The sequence below is a fragment of the Epinephelus moara genome, chromosome 7, assembly GCF_006386435.1.
Source record: "Epinephelus moara isolate mb chromosome 7, YSFRI_EMoa_1.0, whole genome shotgun sequence".
Classification (NCBI taxonomy): domain Eukaryota; kingdom Metazoa; phylum Chordata; class Actinopteri; order Perciformes; family Serranidae; genus Epinephelus; species Epinephelus moara.
Window position 1 is genome coordinate 12,329,523 of NC_065512.1, and position 22,742 is coordinate 12,352,264.

General features: G+C 39.7%; 1 protein-coding gene across 2 annotated transcripts in view; it reads left to right on the top strand.

Moving 5' to 3' along the window:
* Nucleotides 1–22,742, top strand: part of LOC126392896 (electrogenic aspartate/glutamate antiporter SLC25A12, mitochondrial-like) — a 37,395-nt gene that overhangs the window by 1,139 nt on the left and 13,514 nt on the right. The window contains exons 2-10 of one of the 2 annotated variants that reach the window (XM_050048611.1): nucleotides 1,433–1,576; nucleotides 4,835–5,070; nucleotides 5,524–5,577; nucleotides 8,576–8,718; nucleotides 11,614–11,729; nucleotides 12,776–12,915; nucleotides 17,036–17,182; nucleotides 19,538–19,676; nucleotides 20,629–20,722. In XM_050048611.1, coding sequence (XP_049904568.1) covers nucleotides 5,059–5,070; nucleotides 5,524–5,577; nucleotides 8,576–8,718; nucleotides 11,614–11,729; nucleotides 12,776–12,915; nucleotides 17,036–17,182; nucleotides 19,538–19,676; nucleotides 20,629–20,722 — 845 coding nt within the window. In that variant the 5' untranslated portion in view covers nucleotides 1,433–1,576; nucleotides 4,835–5,058. Of the gene's footprint in view, nucleotides 1–1,432; nucleotides 1,577–4,834; nucleotides 5,071–5,111; nucleotides 5,262–5,523; nucleotides 5,578–8,575; nucleotides 8,719–11,613; nucleotides 11,730–12,775; nucleotides 12,916–17,035; nucleotides 17,183–19,537; nucleotides 19,677–20,628; nucleotides 20,723–22,742 lie in introns of those variants that run through there. The other variant, XM_050048612.1, reaches the window with a different exon arrangement.

Here is a 22,742-nt window from a genome sequence, read left to right on the forward strand (position 1 = left end):
AAAATCTGCCTATATATTAAAACAAGTTAGTAGCTGTGCTACATATGTAAGCCTAGCTTCATTTAATGTCATAACTCAGACATTATATAATTGGTAATACAAGTTAATGCTAACTATAATACTCTGTGTGGGAGACCAAAGTTCTTAACTAAAATGTCTTTTTTTAAAAATATCTGTCAAAAGTTCTCCACTATAACCATGAAATGTCTACATGGAACATATCTGCCAAATGTTCACCACCAGTGTTTTTTTTTTCTTTCTTTTTCTGGTAACTAACACATCATTAAAGGATTTTATGGTTGTGCTGTAGAGCTCAACCAGTTTTGCACTGACCAGGCAAAGTTTGATTGAAGTTTTGCAAGCACTGACACGTTTGTTTATTTATCACTATAAAATGTCACACTCTTTACATATCTTGATCACAATTCTTTAATAACCACATTCAATGGACTCTTCAAAATTTTCCAATATCACTATCAGACTTAAAATTCCATTCATAGTTTGGCTTTATCATGTTTGGGCATCAAATAACCCTTAAGGCGAGGGGCATATTAGGTTTATTTATTTAGCACACATTACCATAAATGGTGCAAGGAGGGAACAGAGCCCAATGGGCTTGTACAAGAGTTCCACTGCTTTCAATAATCACAATCAATTCAGATTTATAAGGCTAACAAATAAACTTTGAAAAATAAGGAGACAAAGTACAGAAATATTCAGTATTAAATGGAAAGAAAAAAAAAAAAAAGATATTGTGGTCACAGAAAGACAAAATATCATTGAGTAAAAGGTGTAGTTAAGCTGCAGATAAGTTTGGTGCCTAAAGTACAGAATAACAAATCTGAGTGACATTTTATTTGTCAATTTGTCGTATTGTGTTTGCTTTATGCAGGAGAGTACAACTACTACAGTGAAAATCATTTTTTGCTGAGTCAGGGTGATCATTTGTTAGGTTTAAAATGAGTGAAATGAGTTTGTTTTGTTACACAAATGTGGGCTAAACAACACATTTTGGATACAATCCCCACCTCATTTGCACAAGTTAGTGAGAGTAAAGAAACTTTTCATTCAGACAGTGGTTAGGTTAGATTACTGGGACATCTCGATAAAATAAACAGAAATTGACTCTCCAGGGGAAAGTGCAATTGTGAACAACCCTCTGTGCCCGGGTAATGCTGTGCTATCATCCCGGCCTCAGCTATTCTGTCCTCCAGGTGCATCAGTGAATGACCTACCCAGTCATGTTTAAGCCACTGTAATTTTACCTCTGCCACACTGTCAGCACTAGATTATCCCTTTCCTGAACAATACCATACCTTTTACGACCCTTAGGCAACAAATTGTGACTGCATGGAGGCAAAACATGCTGCTTGATCTCTGAACTTCAAACTACAGTCGTTTGGACTTTTTTTCTCTCTCTCTTCAAATGCAGGGAATGAGACTATCCCACAACAGAGGAAGGAAACACAGTGTTGCTGTGTTTGTTGCAGTCAGTCATCTGGTGGACGCGTTCTACAAAATTCAGGAGTGTTTGTCTGAATTGGCTCCATCAGTGGCATGGATGTGTCACATGCAGGTAAGCAGCAGTAGCTCAGGTGTTGGAGCGCTTTGGCCATTTATTATATGGTTGGTGGTTTTGAATGTTGTGTAATGAGAGGAGAGTGACTCAACACAGAGAAGAAAAGACACCACTGTCACTTCCACATTTCACAGGTGAGCCCATGATGTGGTCAGATTAAGTAAGTGTTGCAGGGTTAAAAGTAACAGCCAAAATTTGTAAACAGAGAAAGTAACAAACTACACTGACTCTTTGCGTCATGCACATTTAGTATTTTGTACTGTGAGACTGTCTCAAACAGAAATATGGTGCATTAAGGTCCACTACATTCATCTGATAGCTGTAATAAACAGATTATGGGGTTACTTACAAAAGTCAGCTCATAAATCATGAGTCAGTCCTGGCAGTCTTCTTGGGCCTCATGTGGCCTGTGGCTAGATTACTATATTGAAGTTTCACATTTGGATGCTTGAGTTCATCCTTAATATTTCAGTCCAGGTAAAATTGGCAACACCCGAGAAGTCAGTGCTTACCTCTGTGATGTGATATGGCACTGGGAAAGTGAACAGTTAACAGTGAGGCTGATATCATTAAGATAAAGTAATCCTGGATTATGCTGCACAGTCTCCTGTGAGTCCCCTGTGGTTGTAGTGGCAATTTGAATCCTGCAGGGAATGGCATACCCCGCCACTTAAATTGAAACCTACTATATGAGTAACAGGCTGTTATTGAAAAAATGTGAACCATGTAGTATAAAAACAGAGTTTGAGTTAATGAAATTCCTCCAACTTTAGTACAATTTAAAACCTTTTTAATTTAAAATACTGCTGGCCTGATCCAGCAAAACTAATTTTCAACATATTTTGTGTCCACAACAAAATGAGAGGAACAGAACAGAGTTGAAAAAGAGCCATTTTTAGCATGTTTTTTTTTTTTTTTTTGTCTGGAGCTGCAATACATATTTGTGCTTTATAATAAAGATAGCACGGCCTGTTAGGTCTTAATTAGCCTGTCAGTATTACTCATAGTTGTAAATGAGCATTCATTAATATGTTTTAGCACGAGGTGGCTACTCTGCAGTGGACTATTTATGATTATTTTGTACTTAAACATTGCAGTGTTGGCGGCGAAAGCAAAAAAATCTGTCCACTCTCTATTAGGTTCTCTGTTTTCATTCATTCATTCATTCATTCATCTTCTAACCGCTTCATCCTCTTGAGGGTCGCGGGGGGGCTGGAGCCTATCCCAGCTGACATCGGGCGAGAGGCAGGGTACACCCTGGACAGGTTGCCAGACTATCGCAGGGCTGACACATAGAGACAAACAACCATTCACGCTCACATTCACACCTACGGACAATTTAGAGTTATCAGTTAACCTAGTCCCCAAACTGTGGGAGGAAGCCGGAGTGCCCGGAGAGAACCCACGCTGACACGGGGAGAACATGCATACTCCGCACAGAAGGGCTCCCACACCCGGGATCGAGCCGGCAACCCTCTTGCTGTGAGGCGACAGTGCTAACCACCACACCACCGTGCCACCCGGTTCTCTGTTTTCCTCTGAGAATTTTTCTTTTTTGGATTTGGAAACTATAGCTAGCCTAGCGAGGGAGACTCCACTGCTAACTAGCCACCGCTATTTAGGTCACCAAAATTTAGGAGAAGGGACCAGGTCATAGACGTATGACGCACACTTTAGTTGAGGAAGTATTAAAACTCTTTTTTTTTTTTTTTGTTGAGTGTATAGGTTACACCTTTTAACAACTGGAAAATGTAAGAATCACTTTTGGCCAACAGCAATGAAAAAATAAAATTAAAATGTTAAAAACACAAGTTATTCATTTTGATGTAATTTTTTGCAAAAGCCGCATAGAGCCACTGGAGAGGGGCTCAAGAGCCGCATGTGGTTCTTGCCTACCCCTGCTTTAGACTCAGTTTGACACATTAAAAAAACAGACTTGCTACTGCACTTGGACTAAACACAAATGACTTTTGGTGTCACTTGGACTTTAGCCTTTTGACTTGAAAATACTTGACACCTTCCTCCTCACCAAAATATTTAAAATTATGTTATTTAAAAAGTGTGCCACGAATCAAGCCATTTCTTGTCATTTTCTGAATCAACATTAACACTACTAATTCCCATTAAATTGACACTTATATTCCCAGATCCACTTTGTTTGAACCAATCCGACCACATCCAGTCAAGCTGCAGGAGGAAAAACCATGAACAACTAACATTATGTTGCTGAGCGCCAGTTGTTAAAAGTAATGCAATCATTTTGTTCCTATAGAAAAACTACTGGGTGGTTAACACAAAATGAACTGCAAAATGAATAACACAGACAACTTCCAACAAAGTTGTTTAAACAAATAAAAACAGCTTTTAAAAAGCATGCATTGTTTCTGTAAATTTATTGTATTGTTACTCTGTTGTTAAAATTGGTATTACATTTGGTGAGAACTTGTTTAGGGATTTGGAGCTTAAGCGCAAAGACTTGAGACTTACTAATGCATTGCCAAATATGGATGTGGTCACACCTCTGGAACAATGTGATTTAATTATACAAAACATAAATAAATAAATAAATGAACCCTATTTTAAGGGATGACACATATTTTGGTTGTAGTGTTGAACTAACTTGTCTATTGAACTGCTGGTCAGACAATACAAGCAATCTGAAGATGTCAGTTATGACTATGGCAACTTATTCTCCTTGGGACTGGTTATGGACTCATATCAAAATGGAAGATAAGCCAACATAATTATCAACTTGCTCTGTGATTATGTGACCCTGTAAAGTGATGTATGAGGACATATATGTGACATGGTTTTGTTCATTAGTTTGTTTTCTTCTCTTTCTTGCTAGACTTATTTGTTAATTTTTCATCATGTACTGGACCCTCATATTTTAAAAAATACCCGCCTTGTATTTTAATAATAATAATAATAATAATACAGTTTCATTATTTTGTGAAATTTTATGGACAAAAAAAAAAATCTCTTACAGAAAAAAAACGTGTTCATGTTCAATCATGTGTCATTTTCTTCTGTAAGGGGTGGGGAAATAAATCTGATGGAAATATGATCTGCAGCTCTATTACACAGTTCGTTTCCTGAAGCTAAATATAATAGTGGCTTTTTAAAAATTAAACTTTTTTTACCATGACATCACTCATCACACATTCAGTGTACACATCCTGTGCACTGTATATTCTGCTGTCCTGGTTATTGTCTGCAGGCATACTGATCAGTGTCCTCGTCTGACCCGTGCAGAGAGGAAACGCTGTACACTTCTCCTGACCAACGCCTCTCTGTCTGGAGCTCGTCTCCCGGCGACTCCTCGGCCGTCACGCCGCCCTGCTGCAAACACAACGGGACAATAACACGGCTAAATACGTATTTGGTGTCTCAGACCTCGGCGGTCCTCCTGTCATGCCCGCTGCCATCCTCCTGCCCAGCGCCTGCGCTAGTCCACTGCAGCTGACGTCACACCCAGCATGGCGGTCAAGGTGACTCCGTCAATATTTCTTATCAGATATTAATTTTAAAAAGCAGTAAAGCGGCGGTCGGACGCGGAGGACAGCATGTCTGTGCGGACGCGTGGCTTTAAAGCTCTTGTCTTAAACGCAGCGGAGTCCCCCATGCGTGTATTTCTGCATCTTTGCATAGGCTCATCTCTGCCGGCCTCGCAGGGACAACTGTAATTTATTTCCTCTGTTGCATTTGTGTTTGAGAGATGTACCCTGAAGCGGTTTTACTTGCGCTTTTTTTGACATGCAGAGTGTTGTTGTTGTTACAGTCGTATGTGATCGATCCTAAAAATCAAAGCTAAACAACAGCAGCCTGAACTTCAGATTTATCACCAGATTGAACATATGGCATAATGTCCTGTAACTGTTGGCACCACTGTGATGATCTGACTCTGGGTTTTCTTTATAGCATATCCAACTTGTGTGTTATAGGTGCAAGAAACAAAAAGAGCCAACCCCAATGACTTGAAGACAATTTTTCTGAAGGTAAGACTGTCACTCACAGACACCAAACACATTTGGAGCTTTCACCAACACTGCAACAACACAGTTATATACAGAAAGTGTGTGTTATAAGTCTACTAACGTGTTGCAGTCAGTGAGTAGTTTCTGTCTGCTGTCCATTGGGATAGAAAGTTCAGTAAAGGTCACACACATACTTCGACTAATTTTGGATCTGCTTCAACAGAGGGTCCCCCCCCTCGCTTTGACTTCACGTGCGTTTTGATCTTTAGCATGTCATTGGATTTCTCATCTTGCTCTGTCCGCTACCCGTCAAAGAAACAAATCCCTGCCATTACTGTGTAGTCTTGTTTGCACACACATGTCGTGTTTGGAGTGTAAACTTGTTCCTGAAAGTGGTGACTCTGTTTAATGTGCAAGTCGCCTTATGTTCCCTCCACATCTCTTGACTCCACTATAAGAGGGCGTCTTAATTTGTAATGCATATTCAGGTGGAAGAGTTAATTACTGGAAGCTCATTCTGACTGCCTGTATAATTTGATTAAGAACTACTTGAGGCCCACTGTGAGGGTAAATGGATACACAATCATGTGATGGATGTAATGTGGCAATAAATTGCTTGGAATTAATATTTTCACTTAAAACATTAATTCAGCAGAGTGCATTGAATTGTAGCCCTGAGAACACTTGGCGTGAAGGTCTCCTCCCACACTCTTTCTCTGTTTATCTCATGCTCTCTCTATCTGGGCTTGGCTCGCACCCATGAGCGTGGCCTTTCTGTTGCCAGTTCATGTGGCGCTTGTGTTCCCGGAGCTATCTCTGTTCCAACTTGAAACCCAACCCAGGCTCTATAAATGACCTTACGTCTTAAAGCCCAACTGAGATTTCAGGTTTAGCACAGCGCTGTGTTGGCTGTGCATGTTTTTGCCTCAGTCGAGTGAAACACAGTCGCAACACAACGCTTGCAAGTTGATTGTTATTGATTGAGGGATTGCCACGGTGCGTTATGCATTTATCAATTCCAATTTGGTTTGGGTGTCATGACGGTATGTGAGACGACTGAAATTTGTTCACTGTCAGATATGTTGCTGTACAGTTTATGTGGAGGTGTCCCTTTAAGACAGGAGCTACGGTGTCTGGGTGTTTCAGGTCATCACAAATCAGTGAGCAGGTCACCTTCATATTAGACTCTTAGGATTTTTATATTAAAGGAACGGTTCAACCCCAAATCAAAAAATCTGTATTTTATTTCTTACCTGTAGTGCTGTTTATCAGTCTAGATTGTCTTGGTGTGAGTTTCAGAGTGTTGGAGCTAATCTGCCTTCTTTCTAATATAATGGAAGACACTCAGCTTGTGGTGCTTAAAGTGCCAAAATATGCATTAGAAAAACTCAACAGCAATGTCTTGTTACAGAAATCATGACTGGGTTGATCAAGATAATCCACAGACCTTGTTGTGAGCAGTTTCATGTTGGAACTAATTTCTTTATACTGAACTACACCTGCCGTATCACCGTGCAGAAAGAAGCGTCCATCTACTCATGGACGAGAGGCTCATTTTTGTGACAGCATGAGATGTAAACATTAATAATGTCCTCCTCAGCTGAGCTGTAACGTTACCTAGCTCAGTGAAACTCTTGAAATCCTCTTTGCTTCAGGAGGATCAGCACGGTGATCTGGTTGGCGGGTTTATGTCAGTAGTAAGAAAATAGTTCCCTAATGAAACTGTACACATCAAAGTCTGCAGATTATTTTGAGTAACTGGGTCATGATTTCTGGAAAGACACATTGCTTTTAAGTTTTTCGTATGTATTTTTTGGCGCTTTGGGCACCACAAGCTGAGTGCCATCTAGTTCAATTATATTAGAGAGAAGGCAGACATCTCAATGGCCAATATCTCCAACACTTCTGCACCTCACACCAAAACAATCTAGACTTAATAACTGTGTACAGGCGAGAGGAAGAATATGTATTTTTGATTTTGGGGTGAGCTGTCCCTTTAATGTGATAAAGCACCTTGGCATTTAAATCACTTAATTAGCTGAAAAAGAATCACTCCTATATGCTAACTGTATCCATAAATGGGTAATTTCCTAAAAAATGTAGTATCTCAATGTATCTTATGGCATAATAGGGGATTCTATCCGTATTACCCCCAAATTTTTTAGTAGTGTTGGCCTAAAGGTCAGAGGAGTGGTCTTGTGATCAGTGGGCCCCGGTTTAACCCCCTTGTTGACAGGTTTTTATGTGTGGAAAAACTTAAAAAGCCAGAGGTGCCCTCCAACAAGACCCTGAACCCCAAATTGCTCCAGTGGAGCCAGCAGATTGTACTGGGCAGCTTCCAGGTGCGACTGTGTGTAACTGTATGACTCTGAACAAGGTGTTCCTGAAAAAGATAGCCTGGCTCTGAGCAGTAATCCTCTGAATAAATAAAAGTTAATACACTGTTATACACTGTTCTCCCATCACCAAAACAATAAACATATAATGTAATGCAGGACATATTTATTAAAATGTACGACACAGCTTGCACCATCAATATTGTGTGTCTTATATGTTTTTCAATGTAGTTGTGTCACTCCGTCTGTTAATGAGATGTATATGGTCAGATTGAATGCAAGGACACATGTATCTCTCTTCAATAGAGCCACAGAATGACAATGCTGTGAAAGACACTGACGCTTGTCAATACATGTTATCATGATAGGATGCAGAAAGCATTGGATAAATTTAAAACACTGTGTCGTGCCAGTAAACTGAGACCCATATGTGCTGGTATAGAAACACAAACACCTCATTATCACAAAGAAAAGAGATACCAATCGAGAGAGCTGCAGCAAAAACAGACTTGTTGATTTATCACCTATGGGTTGTTTTTCCTCTCTCTTTGCATTCAGCGCTCCACATCATTTTCTTTCTTATGCACACAATGGAAATTCTACCCTATGGATTTCTCATCTAAATCCTCGTATGTTACGAGACGTCCATGTTGTTTACAGCTCTGTCTGTGTCTCCCATGCAGTATGCCAGCGTGGTGGAGGATGGGGAGCATTACATGACTCCTAGGGACTTTGTACAGAGTTACCTGGGTCTGCATGCACAGCCGCAGTACAATCCCAAAACTGTGGACCTGATAGCTGGAGTGGCTGACACTACTAAAGATGGGTGAGTGCCTACAGTGGTGTAAGCAAAGCTCTGTGGAAGTCCTCTGTCAACTCAGAGGTGTGTTAATACATGTTTATGTCTGTATTTCCTCAACAAATGTTTTGTAGAACTCATTTTGAAAATTTCTGGGTGAAGGTTTACTTGCGCTTAAATTCTCAGTGTCGGCTGTAATAAATTGTTTTGGTCTAAAATAGCCTCTTGGTGTTTCTTTGTACATTGACTGTGATATTTCTTAATTTCATTTGGTAAACAACATGATTTTTCCATAATCCTGGTATTTCTGCAACAGCCGCTGTTACGTCAGTGTATATAAAAGTAAATATTACTTGTCCTAGTGTGTCGTCCTGAGAGCAATGTAGGAACCAAGTGAAACTGGAATTTGCAGATTACATGCTGTCATTACAATACTGCAGTACATGAATTAGCTTTATTACAGAAGATGACAGCATGTCAGTCCTAACTAACGTGCGTTGTTAGCTGTTATGTGAGCATGATGTTGTGTTTAATGAACTGACATTATGTCGTCACTGTTGATTCCTGAACTTGTGTCACAAATTCCTGTACATTTTATGGCACTAATAAACTGGTGCTTTTGCCAGACTGTAAAATCTCATTCACCCCCTTAACTTCCATCAATTTAGAACCATATAAATTTAGCTTTTAAGGATATTTACCACAAAACAAACTATGTACCCCATCTGGATGTCAAATGATCAAGCAGCAATTAACCTTTAATGCCACTTTGACACCTTTAATCTGTGTATAATCTTCCCAGTGTCCCACCTGTTGCACTCTGTTGATTAAATATTCTTCAGATTCACTGGAGCTCTGTGCCACCAACGTGTGTAGCATGTGCCAAAGAGGCTGTTAATGATTAATCTCAATGATGTTTGCAGAGTAAATATGTGTCTTATCAGTCAGTTTTACACCTGCAGCTGATCAATTTAAAATCCACTGATAAGATAAGACAAAATATATCTGATGCACCTGATCCTGCCTTCAGATGTATTCACCTTTATTTAGAGCACAAAGCAGCAGTTGGACCTCGACTGTGTCTCATGAGCAGCTAAAAAATGGAAGAAATAAACATGGAAATATGTGCACGTTTAGGCTTAAAGTAGGGCTGGGCAATATATTGATATTATATCGATATTATATGAGACTAGATACACGATAATATTTTGGATATCGTAATATCGTAAGTGTTGTCTTTTTCTAGTTTTAAGGCTGCTTTACAGTAAAGTGATGTCATTTTCTTACTGGACTGCTCTAGCTGTTTTGTTATTTGCCTTTACCCTCTTGGTCATTTTATCCACATTATTGATGAATATTTATCAAAAATCTCACTATGTGACCATTTTGTGAAAGCACCAATAATCTACAATATTGTTCCAATATCGATATTGAGGTATTTGGTCAAAAATATTATGTGATTTTCTCTATCTTACCCACCCATAGCTTAGAGGAATACCCCATCCACAACATGATAATTTGTATATCCATTACTCGTGTTCTCTCATGCCTCCATTTTCAACGAAGAATCCAAAACTGGAGAAACTCAAACACAAGTTCAAACATGCACTCTTGCCCATATGTGTTGCTCGTATGTGGAAGTGTTTTGAATATAATGTATTCAGTCATATGCTCAATGATCCTTAAATGCATGCATTTCCACTCCACATTTCCAAGTTTGTAATATTGAAAAGACTTTGACATAAACTGTCGCACACACGGAAGAGTAGTGGGTGCCGTAGCATTGTTCTGACCTCTCGTTGTTCTGACCTCTCATTAGTCTGATGTCCCGTTGTTCCGATATGTGATCATACTAGGCTATACTGTATTTGTGTACCATAGAGGATCAGCAATGCAACAAAAGTAGGCTACTGGTCGAGATACAAGTGTCATAGAGAGGAGAGAATGAAACACCATGACCTTCTGTTATTAACTCTGGGGTCCGGGTTGTGTGGGGAGCTCTCCGCGGTGCTGAATGGCTCCCGGCGGGCGTATTTCTGCCTTGATGGTGCACCGCGACCGGCTCTGGGTCAGCTGGGAAAGGCTTAAGGCGAAGCAGGCTCACGGCTTATGTGTTTGCCACTTTCTTTTTCATTTTAACCCACACCATGATCTTTTCCTAACCCTAACCAAGTGGTTTTTGTGCCTAAACCTAACCAGACCTTAACCAGAGTTCATCATGATGATTTCGGAACAACAGGATTTCGGAACAATGGGTTTAATATGGTCGGAACAATGGAATGTTGGACCAATGGGCTGTCGGACCAATGGGCAGACCCCAGAGTAGTGCACCTGCAAAGTTTATGTGTTTATGTGTTAATAGTAAGGTTTTAGCAAAAATGCATGTGTTTGGGAAGTACTGAAGAAACGACTGGATGAGTGAGACCTGGATTATACTGCACAAGTTGTGTGAGAGTTCGTAAATGGATGTTGTTTTGCGGTTGTTAAATTCAGTTTACCTACGACTGTATTTCATCAAGAATTTTCTGCGTTTTTGGATTTTCCATTCATTAAAGAGGCATGCGAGAAAAATAAAGTTTTCCTCATGAATTCAAAGTAACACTGGATGATATAAATGATCATTTTATGGGTGAAATATTCCTTTAAAGTTGTTGTTGATTTACTCCATTTGCTGATGAAGATCATGTGATATGGTTGAAAGCCCTGGAACAGCAGCTAACTTGATCTTGTTGGTTAAATTGTTTTGTCAAATGCTGTTTCCAAGGTCAAGAATGAATTTTGAAGCTTCGTTGGAAAAAGAGGTGTAGGATCACATTACTGCACTTGCTTGCTGTCCTGTGTTGTCAGTATTTATTTATTTAAATGGTAATTTTGTCAAAGATACCTTATTCAGATAGCACTCTTTCTTTCTTGTCCAAACAGACTGATATCTTTCCAGGAGTTTCTGGCCTTTGAATCAGTTCTATGTGCCCCGGATGCCCTGTTCATAGTTGCCTTTCAGTTGTTTGACAAGACTGGCACAGGAAACATCTCATTTGGTATGTACATGCTGGTGCATGCTGGTGTGGGGGTGTACTTCACGCTCAATTACAAGGGACAAAATGTCATGTTATGTACATACAGTGTAGTTAAACACCATAATGTCAGAGTAAGTTGACTGAAGATGTTGATTTCATGCAGGTAATGAGACATATTTAAGGTCTTGTTGCTGAAGTTGGACTTAGTAACTAATATCGAATGATTAAAGATGTGTCTGAATTAGTGTTGTCAAAAATATAAATGTTGATACATATTGATTCTGAATATTTGAAATGGTTCCAGTGCTCATTTTCTCCAGTATGGATACACCAGTACCAGCTGTGCTTGCTCGCTTTATTGTTAATGTTCACTACAGTCATGCTGCTGTTCTGTGCTACTAACCAAGAGAGGAAAAGTCTTCGTTGACATGTTATAGCCTTGTTATGCTCTCAATGTCAATTTCTCTCAGTGGTATCGAGCATGGCATTGAATATCAATGTATTTCAAGGTATTGAATCAAAGTTAGAAATTCCAGTATCATGTGACATTAAACATTGTGGGTTGCATGTGCTATTCCTACTAAAGCATTTGTGGCCAATAAATACAGCGGTAGCCATGTCTTTTTTGATGTAATACATATGCTAGCAGCAAGTCTCATCTCAGGGCAGGACCGCAAGCGAGTTGTGTGGAACATCACATCATAACCAGCTCCATCTGACAAGCAGAGAAATGAAACCAGCATGTCATAAACCAAGAGATATGGAGTTATACAAAGAAGCTGCTGCTGTGCTCTGTCTGTGCAATGGGCCTCCATAAAGGCGGCTGAAATTGAGGGCAGTGCTTATACAGAAAATTTCCTGGATGGACTCAAAACTCTCGAAATGTAAAAGGAGTGGGACTGTCAAAAAGCCTTTTCAGCTCTGCAGTCCAAATGGACTCTTTCCTCTACTTTAATGAGGTTCTCTACAAATGGAATGAGGATGTGAGATGGATGTTACAATTTCATCTTGCATGTTTTCCCCTCTGTCTCTTGTTACGGCTCACTCCTCATGTCTCACTCTTCCAGAGAATGTTCGTGACATCTTCAGCCAGACCACAGTTCATCACCACATTCCCTTCAACTGGGACTGTGAGTTCATCAGGCTACACTTTGGCCATGAAAGAAACAAGAACCTCAGCTACACAGAGTTCAGCCAATTTCTTCAGGTATATATATTTGATTTATATCTTCACTGGTTTTATTTCAGAATCTATGAGCTGTTTGACAAACTTGTTCCAAGTATCACAGACAAGCAGTTTAATATGTTTATTCGCCATCCTGCTGGGAGTTAGATGAGAAGATTGATACCACTCTCATGTCTAAGAGTTTGTATTGATCTTTTCATCTAACTCTTGGCAAGACAGCAAATAAATGTATTTACCAAAATGCTGGAATAATGTTTTAATGCTGCTTTATACAAGTTATATTAAAAGCAAACAAGAATCTGGAGCTGAGATGAAAACAAACCCCAAACTGAGATGTTGGCTGCCGTCAAATAGTCAAAAAATTATGTCCTGTGTCATTTCCTAAACTCTCTTCTGTGACCTCGATCAAAAGTCATAAGTCAAGAAAAGGTGTGAAGGAGAATTCATGAAGATGAGAATCTGACTGCATTTACACTAGGCTACGTAATTATGCAGATGTTATTGAAATGGGTCTGCCATGGTGAAAGTACAATGTTGTGAAGATGGACTTCAGAAAGCGCAAATTATATAATTCGCCCTTTGCGTTCTTTCTGTGTTATTTCATGCAGGCCATGTAGATGTCGACAGCCCGGTGAAAACTATAACTTCATCACAAAGGTTGGACTTTAAATTAAAAAAGGAACCTTGGCAACGAGTCACAATAGTGAAACAAAACGGTTGCCACACTGAGAAGGGTTGCTCATGCTCACCCTCCTGTGCACTCATATTTCTCGTCACAATCCCCTAATTATAATGATTATATGGAAATAATTGTCAAATTTATGCAAGATAGGCGTATTGTGACAGGCCTACAAATCTACTTCTGTACATATCAGCATTCGTAAGTTCCAAACATGTTGAATTACAAAACATCATCTGGCTAAAAACATCCCTTTTTTTTCCTGAAAGACAGATTTTCCATGTTATGGTTAATGCTGATTGTGATCTGGGCCCAGCTGTACAGAAGTAATCTGATCTGATTTTAGCTATCGGATTGGATCAAATCTTGGACATGAGTTGCTTAAAAGAATAAAAGGATTCTGAAATTGGATTAAATCATGTAACCCAGTCTTGGTTTCAAACTTTCAGTGTGTTGTTCAAAATTTTTTAGTAGGATATGGACACCTTTGATAAAAAAATAAAAATAAAAAAATCATGATTATCCTGATCCCAGCAGAATGGTGGATTCAGGTCAGATTTTAGGAACAAAATTTCATGAAACTTTTAAACTGTTGAAATATACATTATTATATTTTGCACTTGATTTGTTTAACAGTTTCTGTGATAATATAGGTTAAGGAGACATTAAGATATTTATTATGCCTTTCAGTACATCCTATTACTGAATATCCTGTTAGGGGTAGCAGGTATGCTGGAGCCTATCCCAGCTGTCATTGGGCGAGAGGTAGGGTACACCCTGGACAGGTTGCCTGTCTATCACAGGGCTGACACATAGAGACACACAGCCATTCATGCTCACATTCACGGGCAATTTAGAGTCACCAATTAACCTGCATGTCTTTGGATTGTGGGAGGAAGCTGGAGTACTCAAAGAAAACCCACGCTGACACGGGGCGAACATGCAACACCCCCCCCACCCCACGGGTTTGAATCAAGAACCCTCTTGCTGTGAGGCGACAGTGCTTATCACTGCACCACCGTGCTGCAGCACAGTAAGGTAAATAAAAAAAGGATTTTACCCCCATAAAATGATCCCCCCAAAAGCTGTCAATATCAGACAAAAAATATTTAAAGTTTTCATCTTAACTCTGTTTTGTTCTCTTTGGTTGCACCCATGTTAATAAGTGATAACTGCAGTGTGTTTGTAGTCCCATTTAGAGCACTGGTTATCCAGATTTGGTAATCTTTAAAAGTTTGTATCTGGATCAGGGTGATCTAGTCCAAATCTGATTTTAAAAGCTGGCATGGAAGTAAATTGGATGATCTGATCCTGGACAGCAAAACATGGGATTTCCAGGGTGATTTTTTTTTTTTTAAAGAACTGGGCCCTGATTATAACCCTCTGCATATAATAGCTCAAAAACCTATGCTTTGAAGTTGTCATGGCTGATACAGGCTGTGGATGTGTTACTGAATGTGACAATATAGTTGATTCCCCAAAGAGTGGCTGAATGGTGCATTGCTGCCGCAAGAAACTGGGTAATGGCATTGTCTCCTTTCCTTTGGTTAAGGCTGGTCTAATGTATCCTGTACTGAAGGAGATAAGAAAGGCGGCATTAAAGAACTTTTGCTTAGCATTTTTTTTATCATGGCTGCCCTTAGATATCTCAGGGTCATTCACCCAATTAGGAACCTTCCTAGGCAAAAGAGACCGCAGCCAATAATGAACCCACTGACTATAGCACTTCCTCTGACGCAAAGTCTTCCTCTTCCTTTTGCTTGTTTTCAAACAACAAAGTGGCACGTTACTGCCACTTGATGCTATGGAGGGTGTCTTCCCCTTTTTAGCAGAGCATTCATATATATCAACATGTTGCTTGGTGACACAGATGTGATGCCTCTTGGACCAGAATTAAACCAAGTTAGACAGAGTAGAGTGTAGAGGCCAAAACATTTACAGAATGAAAGTGAGGATAGATGCATTTTTTTGTTGCTTATTAACCTAGTGTGTCATTTGAATGAAAATAAAATATGTATTTCTGCATTTAGAAGTTTGCATAGTTTAAGTATGGTGTAAACTCATTGATCCTCAGCAGCTCAAAAGAAGAGCTGCAGATAAACATATTTGTGTGTAAAGGCAACATGATATGGTACAAAACATATCGACAGCACACAAAATGTATTTCTCTGTTCTGTCTCCGACATCTTAGAAAGTGCACGTCAATAGAATGTGAGACCATTCATAATGATCACCCTCATCCCGTGGCGAGGCATTTTCCTCCTGCTGAGGGACAAATGGAAATGACGTAACATGAACTACATGCCACACATGATCTCTTAAGATAATGGAGTTGTGGTGTGCAGTAGCATCTTTAGTGCTTCATCACTTCAGCTGCTCTGGCGGTTTGCGGTAGCTCAGTGTGCCATTAAGACACTTAACGTTGTTGTTTTGCTTTATTGGCTGTTGCCTGTATCTCACTGAGACCTCTGTGCTGTTAAATCAGCAGCAGCAGCACGGTCAGGGAGAAACCTAGTTTGGAGTCGAGGGGCTGTGGTCTTAGGCAGAGGCTGGGTGGTCCCAGAGTTAGACAGGCTGGGCTGCAGTGTGGGATCCCTCAGAGCACTTTGTGGTTTATCAGACTTGACTAGGGCTTCCCACCGCTACACCAAAGACTCTTGTATGTGCAGGATTTCATTTACATCAGTCATTTTTATTGTTTCTTATTCTGTCATGTCCAAGCACATTTCATTTATTGTAACTGAATATTACTTAAAATACAAAAAAGTGCAGATGTACGTGCAGATTTATTTGTTTTTCAAACGGTCTTGGATCTGCCACCTTGTGGTTGTTACAGTATTTAACTCGAAACTTGAGTGAGTTCAGACAAAGTAGAGCACTTTTAGGCTTGAAAAGTATAAAAGTTTGTGAAGCGACAAAGTATCATGATGAGTTCTCAACAATATAATCAGCAAACATTGTGAGAATTAATCTCCAGCAACAATCCACTGATTAGGTTATCAGAACCAGAGTGTAAAAAAGAAGCAACAGCTGAATATGGCGGTGACGTTTCTCTGTGATCCTCTGGTTGTATGCGATGAGCTTTGACAGCAGACATTGACCCGGGGTCAGCCTCCCCCTGCATCCCCATCTGATTGCATGGTTGTCATATTGAATCATCTTCCTGCGGACACACCTGCCGGCCGCCTCACCAGCCGCTTGGCTCAGCTCCGGGATCAGACTTCTCGGGACATGGTTTCCATTAGTCTCCAGAGAGACGGTGGTGATTACAAAAGCCAGTGTCTGACACTGTCACATCTGATGACTTTCACATCTGTCCAACGCTGACATTATTACACATTCATCGTCTAAAGTTCTGTTTCTCCGTTCTCTTGTAATGCGATGCTCCTCATCACAGGAACACATTCTTTGCCTCTTTTGTCAGCTTGACCTCCTCTCCTCTTTATGTGTGTGTTGCTGCAGGAGCTGCAGTTTGAGCATGCCCGCCAGGCGTTTGCACAAAAAGACAAGAACAAAAGTGGCGCCATCACTGCCTTGGACTTCAGCGACATCATGGCCACCATCAGACACCACATGCTGACTCCGTTTGTGGAGGAGAACCTGGTTTCAGTGAGTTTAAGAAAAAGTTAAACACCAGTTGTGTAACATTTAAAAGTGCTGTATGTAACTCTGGAGAAAGATCGTTGATTGAGTATCATTTCCAGGTTGTGAAATACCGACGCTTTGGGTTGGTGGTTCAGTCCGACCACCAACCCAAAGTGATTGTAATTGACGACCTGGGAATGACACTCAGCAATCAACTATCTTTCTCTAGAGTTACATACATCACCTTTAAAGCAGCTGTAATCAATTTTTTTTAATAATACAGAACTCCTCATCAACAGCTCATTATTTAGCTGTCTGGCCTATAACTTAACTGCACTGGTTCACTCTCAGTGCTCTCATAACGTCCTTTTTGGCCCCAGCAGGCAGCTGTTGTCAACTAAAAGGCTCTAAAAACCCTTTGTACTCTACCTCCACAGCAGCAGGCAGGGACAGTTAGCAACTAGGTGGTGAACACAGTGGAGCATTAGCAGCTAAAGTGACAAAAATTCCCCTCAGGAGTTGGTAGAGACCAAAAGAGAGCTAAAAGAAAGAGAATATTGGACTTAGATTCATCAGGTGGCCTGAAACACGACTCAAAATAAATGAAACATGATGTTTCTCCATAACTTTAAATACTGTAACTACTTAAGTGTTTGTCCCCCAAATAATCATTCATATTAATTTCTCACCTTGTGTTACCTTGAATTAGTGGAGAAAACTTTGGTTTTCTGGCATGCCTTCACTGTGAACGAAGAATCCAAAAACATTCTTGATAAATTGAAGCCATAGGGGCCACATTTAACAATAGAAAAACTAAATCAAAACAGTCGTTTACAAACTCACACAACTGGTACAGTGTAATCGAAGTCTCATTTATCCAGTCATAGACTAAATACTTCCCAAACACATCCATTTTCAGCTAAAATCGTTATAGTGAAAATATTTTCTCTCTTTCTTTCTTTGGATCCCCATGAGCTCCAGCATAAGCATTGACTTTTCTTCCTAGGGTGCACACACATACATTTATACACACTTACAACAACACGACAGATAAACACAACAAACAATACAGCTCATCTTGTTGGTTTAATATTGAATGATATTGAGTACATTTTTGTCAAACGGAGAAGAAGCAAAAATTAAACACAAATTTATGATTCAATCACAATCCATAAGAATTCATAGCAAACTTGACTTTGATCTTTATACAAATACATAGTAATTTTTAATAAACATAAATCCTTTTTTGGCTGACCTTGATATATAGGTTATCCATCCTGTGCTTTCACACGTATTCCAAGAAAATGTGGTGTTTCAAAATATATCTCATTATTTTCCAAAAGGGATTTCTACTTTCACCCATACATATATTTAACTCTTACACCATTTCCATAATTAACGAACACAATTCACTTACAGTTCCTGAAATGTTTGGAGATACTGTTGTAACAACATTTTGAAACAATCTTTAATGTTCTCTTGAACAATATGCACTGGCAATGGATCCCACATGACCACGGCTCTGTGCACAGCAGTTTACTGTATCATACTATTTTTAGCAGTAGGTAGCAAGAACCTTTTTGTCATTGCATATTGTGTTTGATAATCATAATGAGCAAACAAAGAATAACATTTCACATAATATCTTTGGTGATCATGCAGATGTGTTGTAGATATTAACTTTGTAGCGAAAATGCAGGAGTTTGGGAAGCACTGAGTATACAACTGGATGAATGAGACTTAAATTATACTGCATGAGTTGTGTGAGAGTTTGTTAAAGTTACTATTGGGGAATTTAAGTCAACTATAAAGGATCGAGAAAGTAGCATCTTGGTCAGTGCGATTGCTACTAAAATTCTCACTGAAATCGTTTTAGAAATTTGTACACATATTTAACTGTTCTTTTTATGTTGCTTTTTAACTGGATGCTGTACTTGCTCATTTGGGGTTTGTGACAGTTGTACTTGTCTGTTTGTGTTTATTGTTGTAATGTTGCCCTCTTGGCTAGGTTGCTCTTCAAAAGCAGATTTTAACTAAGTCTTTACCTGGTTGAATAAAGGATATATCTATAACAGATGTTTTGCTAAAAGTTCTCTGTTGTTAAACATGGCTTAAATGATGACTTAAATTCACGAAGAGTGTTTGCCCTTTTTGGATTCTTTGTTCACTGTGGAGGCATGCAAGAAAAACGTTTTCTTCCCAAAGGGGTGAGTAATTGATATACAAATAGGTATAATTTAATAATGATACTAATACACAAATGATTTGGGGGGCTCCTTTAAGAGAGTATAATGATATTCAGCTGAAGCCCTCCCATACAGAGGAAACATATTGAGACTGCCCCATATAGAAGCTGACTGACTCTGGATCTTTCTCCAGGCTGCAGGAGGCAGCACCTCCCACATGGTGAGCTTCTCCTACTTCAATGCCTTCAACGCCCTCCTCAACAACATGGAGCTGGTCCGCAAGATCTACAGCACGCTCGCTGGCACTTACAAAGACACACTTGTTACCAAAGGTACACCTGAAACACTCTGCTCACTGCAATGAGTCATGTTTCATATGTGAAATGAAATGTAGCTGTGCGATGATGTCTTAACTTTCTTGACAGAGTGGTGTGAGAGAACACACAGGGAACATTTACTGTAGCACTATATTACGAAGGTAAATGAACATTTTTAACCTGGTAATCAGATCACCTCCTACATGTAGACCTGTGTAACTGATAGTGGTACTGTCAGCCACATCTGCTCCTAATTGTGTTTCCTATTAAGACGCAAACCGTAGACAGTTCCTCTACTTCCTCCCCATGGTTTTCCTCCTTCTAGACAATTTTTTGGGTGAATAGTATTTGCAAATAATTCTTGTTATTTGTACGACAAAACAGATAAGATTGAGGGTAAAGCAAACACTCACATGCCGCCTGTCAGTTGCAGGGAAGTATATCATTGCAGCACTTGAGATCAGAGAAGCAGGCTTGTGACTGAAGGTTGCAATCCCTGGACCTGACAGAAGGTCTTAGTGGGGGAAGTGAATAACTAAGTCCTTTCCCTCCTTCAACAACCACCATCAGGTTTACTTTGAGAAAGACCACCTGATGGTAATGGACCTTCTCAGCAGGCAACGTAAAGAACTAAATATAAAGCACATTTAAAAGAGTGACACAGGGCGCTGCTGAGAAAATGCACGCTCAGTCAGTGTACTGCCCACACATACAGCATTAATGGTTTTAAATACTTTCTTTGTAATCTCCTTAAATATCCTGCTTAGCAGCAAGCATCCACAATAACTCTAAAACAGACAAGGAACAGTGTTTGCAAATACTATTTAATCGTAGCCTGCTGTAGACAATACCTGACGTGGCTAACCCCTCAGCTTCCTGTTTGACTTTAATTATAACTGAGGCCTCCATTGATTAAAGTTTGCTGTTTGCTTCATCTAATTTCTTCTTCTCTTTATTGCGTTTGTAGAGGAGTTTGTTCGTGCTGCAAATAAGTTTGGTCAGATCACTCCGATGGAGATTGACATCCTGTACCAGCTCGTTGGTCTCCACTCTCACTCCGGGTAAGATTCTGAGTCACCTGTTTTAACGCTCTAGAGTCCATCTATCGATCTGTGACTACACTGAACGTGTTTTTTTATGCCTCCACACTGGTGACAGCCGGCCAACTGGAAGCAATATGCTTTTGGGTTTTCTGTCCCCCCCATCCTGATGAGTGTGACATCTCAGTGACACCTTAAGACAGGCATGTCAGGGGCCAATCCTGGCCCACGGTCCAATTTTACACAGCCCTTGGCTTGACTTTCAGAATATACTAAACTAAGCACAAATAGTAAGGAAATTTGTATTTGGTAGATTATTTCTTTGTTGTAACAATGCTTCTTGGCAATAAAACTTGTACCGTTGGAAAGCCTGTTTATTTCCCTTTTAAATGGTGCCACATTTGTAAGGAACATGGATTTGTGGGATGAGCAGCAGAGCTGGGTATGTGGGTTGTGCCCATGAGAAATTTGCCAGATCTCTTCTGCCAATGCCAAACAGCTTTTTTTTTTTTGCTGTTGACTCTTATTTGGTGGATTGGATGATTGAAGTCTGAAGAAACAAGACAAATTGGCAATTTAACAATTTATTCATTTAACAAACAGGAGCCTCAGTAGCATGTGGAAGAACCATATGCAGCCACAACAGCCTGGCACCTCCTCCTCATGCTGGTCACCAGCCTGGTCACACACTGCTGTGGGAATGGCATCCCATTCTCCAACCAGCATTTCAGCCAAGTCAGCCAACGAGGTTGGGTTGGTCACTCTGGCACGAACAGCATGCCCAAGCTGATCCCACAAGTGTTCAGTGAAGTTGAGGTCAGGACTGCTGGCAGGCCATTCCATCCTCTCCACTCCAAATTTCCTTACTTTTGTGCTTAGTTATATGTGGGCCTTAAATCAAGCAAGATCACTTTACATTTTTTCCCTTCACCTCACAATGGTAGGACTATCACACAGTTTGTAGACATGCATCAATTTTTTTTGATGTTGTTTTTTTAATAACCTATTTGATGAGAGAAGCAGCTGGCCCCCAGGTATTTTCACATAATCTAATCTGGCCCATCATTTAAAAAGGTTTGGACTCCCCTGCCTTAAGTGAACGATATATTGATTAGATTTTGGTGATTTTTGGCCATGACTCAAGCCTTTATGCACTAATTTTGACATAATTGTATGTTGCAGAAATGTCTAATTGGATAAAGTTATGAATTTATGACATTTTTATTTCCAATAGGTTAAAGGTCAGCTGCACTGTGACATCATAATGTTCTGCAGAACACTTTTCTAGCCATTAGTCAGTGTAAAAACTCAGAAACAGAAGTGGAGACACTTAATTGGTGACACTAATCTCGGGTGTCCACCTTGAAACTGGCTGCCAGGTTGAAGATGTGTGTGAAGTGGGGTTGCAGCGGTACAAGATTTTCATAACAGAAGGTGTTGACTTTCATTGAACAAACGTTTTGTTTCTGTAATTTAAATTGAAATCATTTTTTAATGGACATATGTGTAAACAGTTTCCCTAAAACTAAAATCAAGGTGAGGCACTCCTTCCAGTTGCATTTTTTTCAATGTCATAGATAAGCAAATGTACACGGTATGAACAGATCCCTGCAACCTTAGTGTGAAGCATTCACGTTTTAGAGTTTGTAGTTTCTGTACAGCAGCATCCATATTTGAAGCACGATCAATGGCAACATGTGAGTCTGGACAGACATGGATGTGAACTGTAACTGCAACTTGATTGGTTGGCGAAGGTATACCACCGTGAGGTGGTAATTGTGGTTTACTGTGACATAACTTAAATTGTGGAAGATGAGGAAGATGCTGAGAAAACCAACTGAACTTGCTGATGTGGGGCAGCATCTCATACATGTCTGTAGACCATAGAACATTTAAAATATATTTTCAAACTGTAAATTATTAATATTTTTACAGGCATACATAAACTTTCAATAGAAAAGGCACAAAACAATTCAGAATAAAATCATATCAATATTTCTTATATTTTTCTAATCTATTTGTATGTCTAAATATTTTTTGC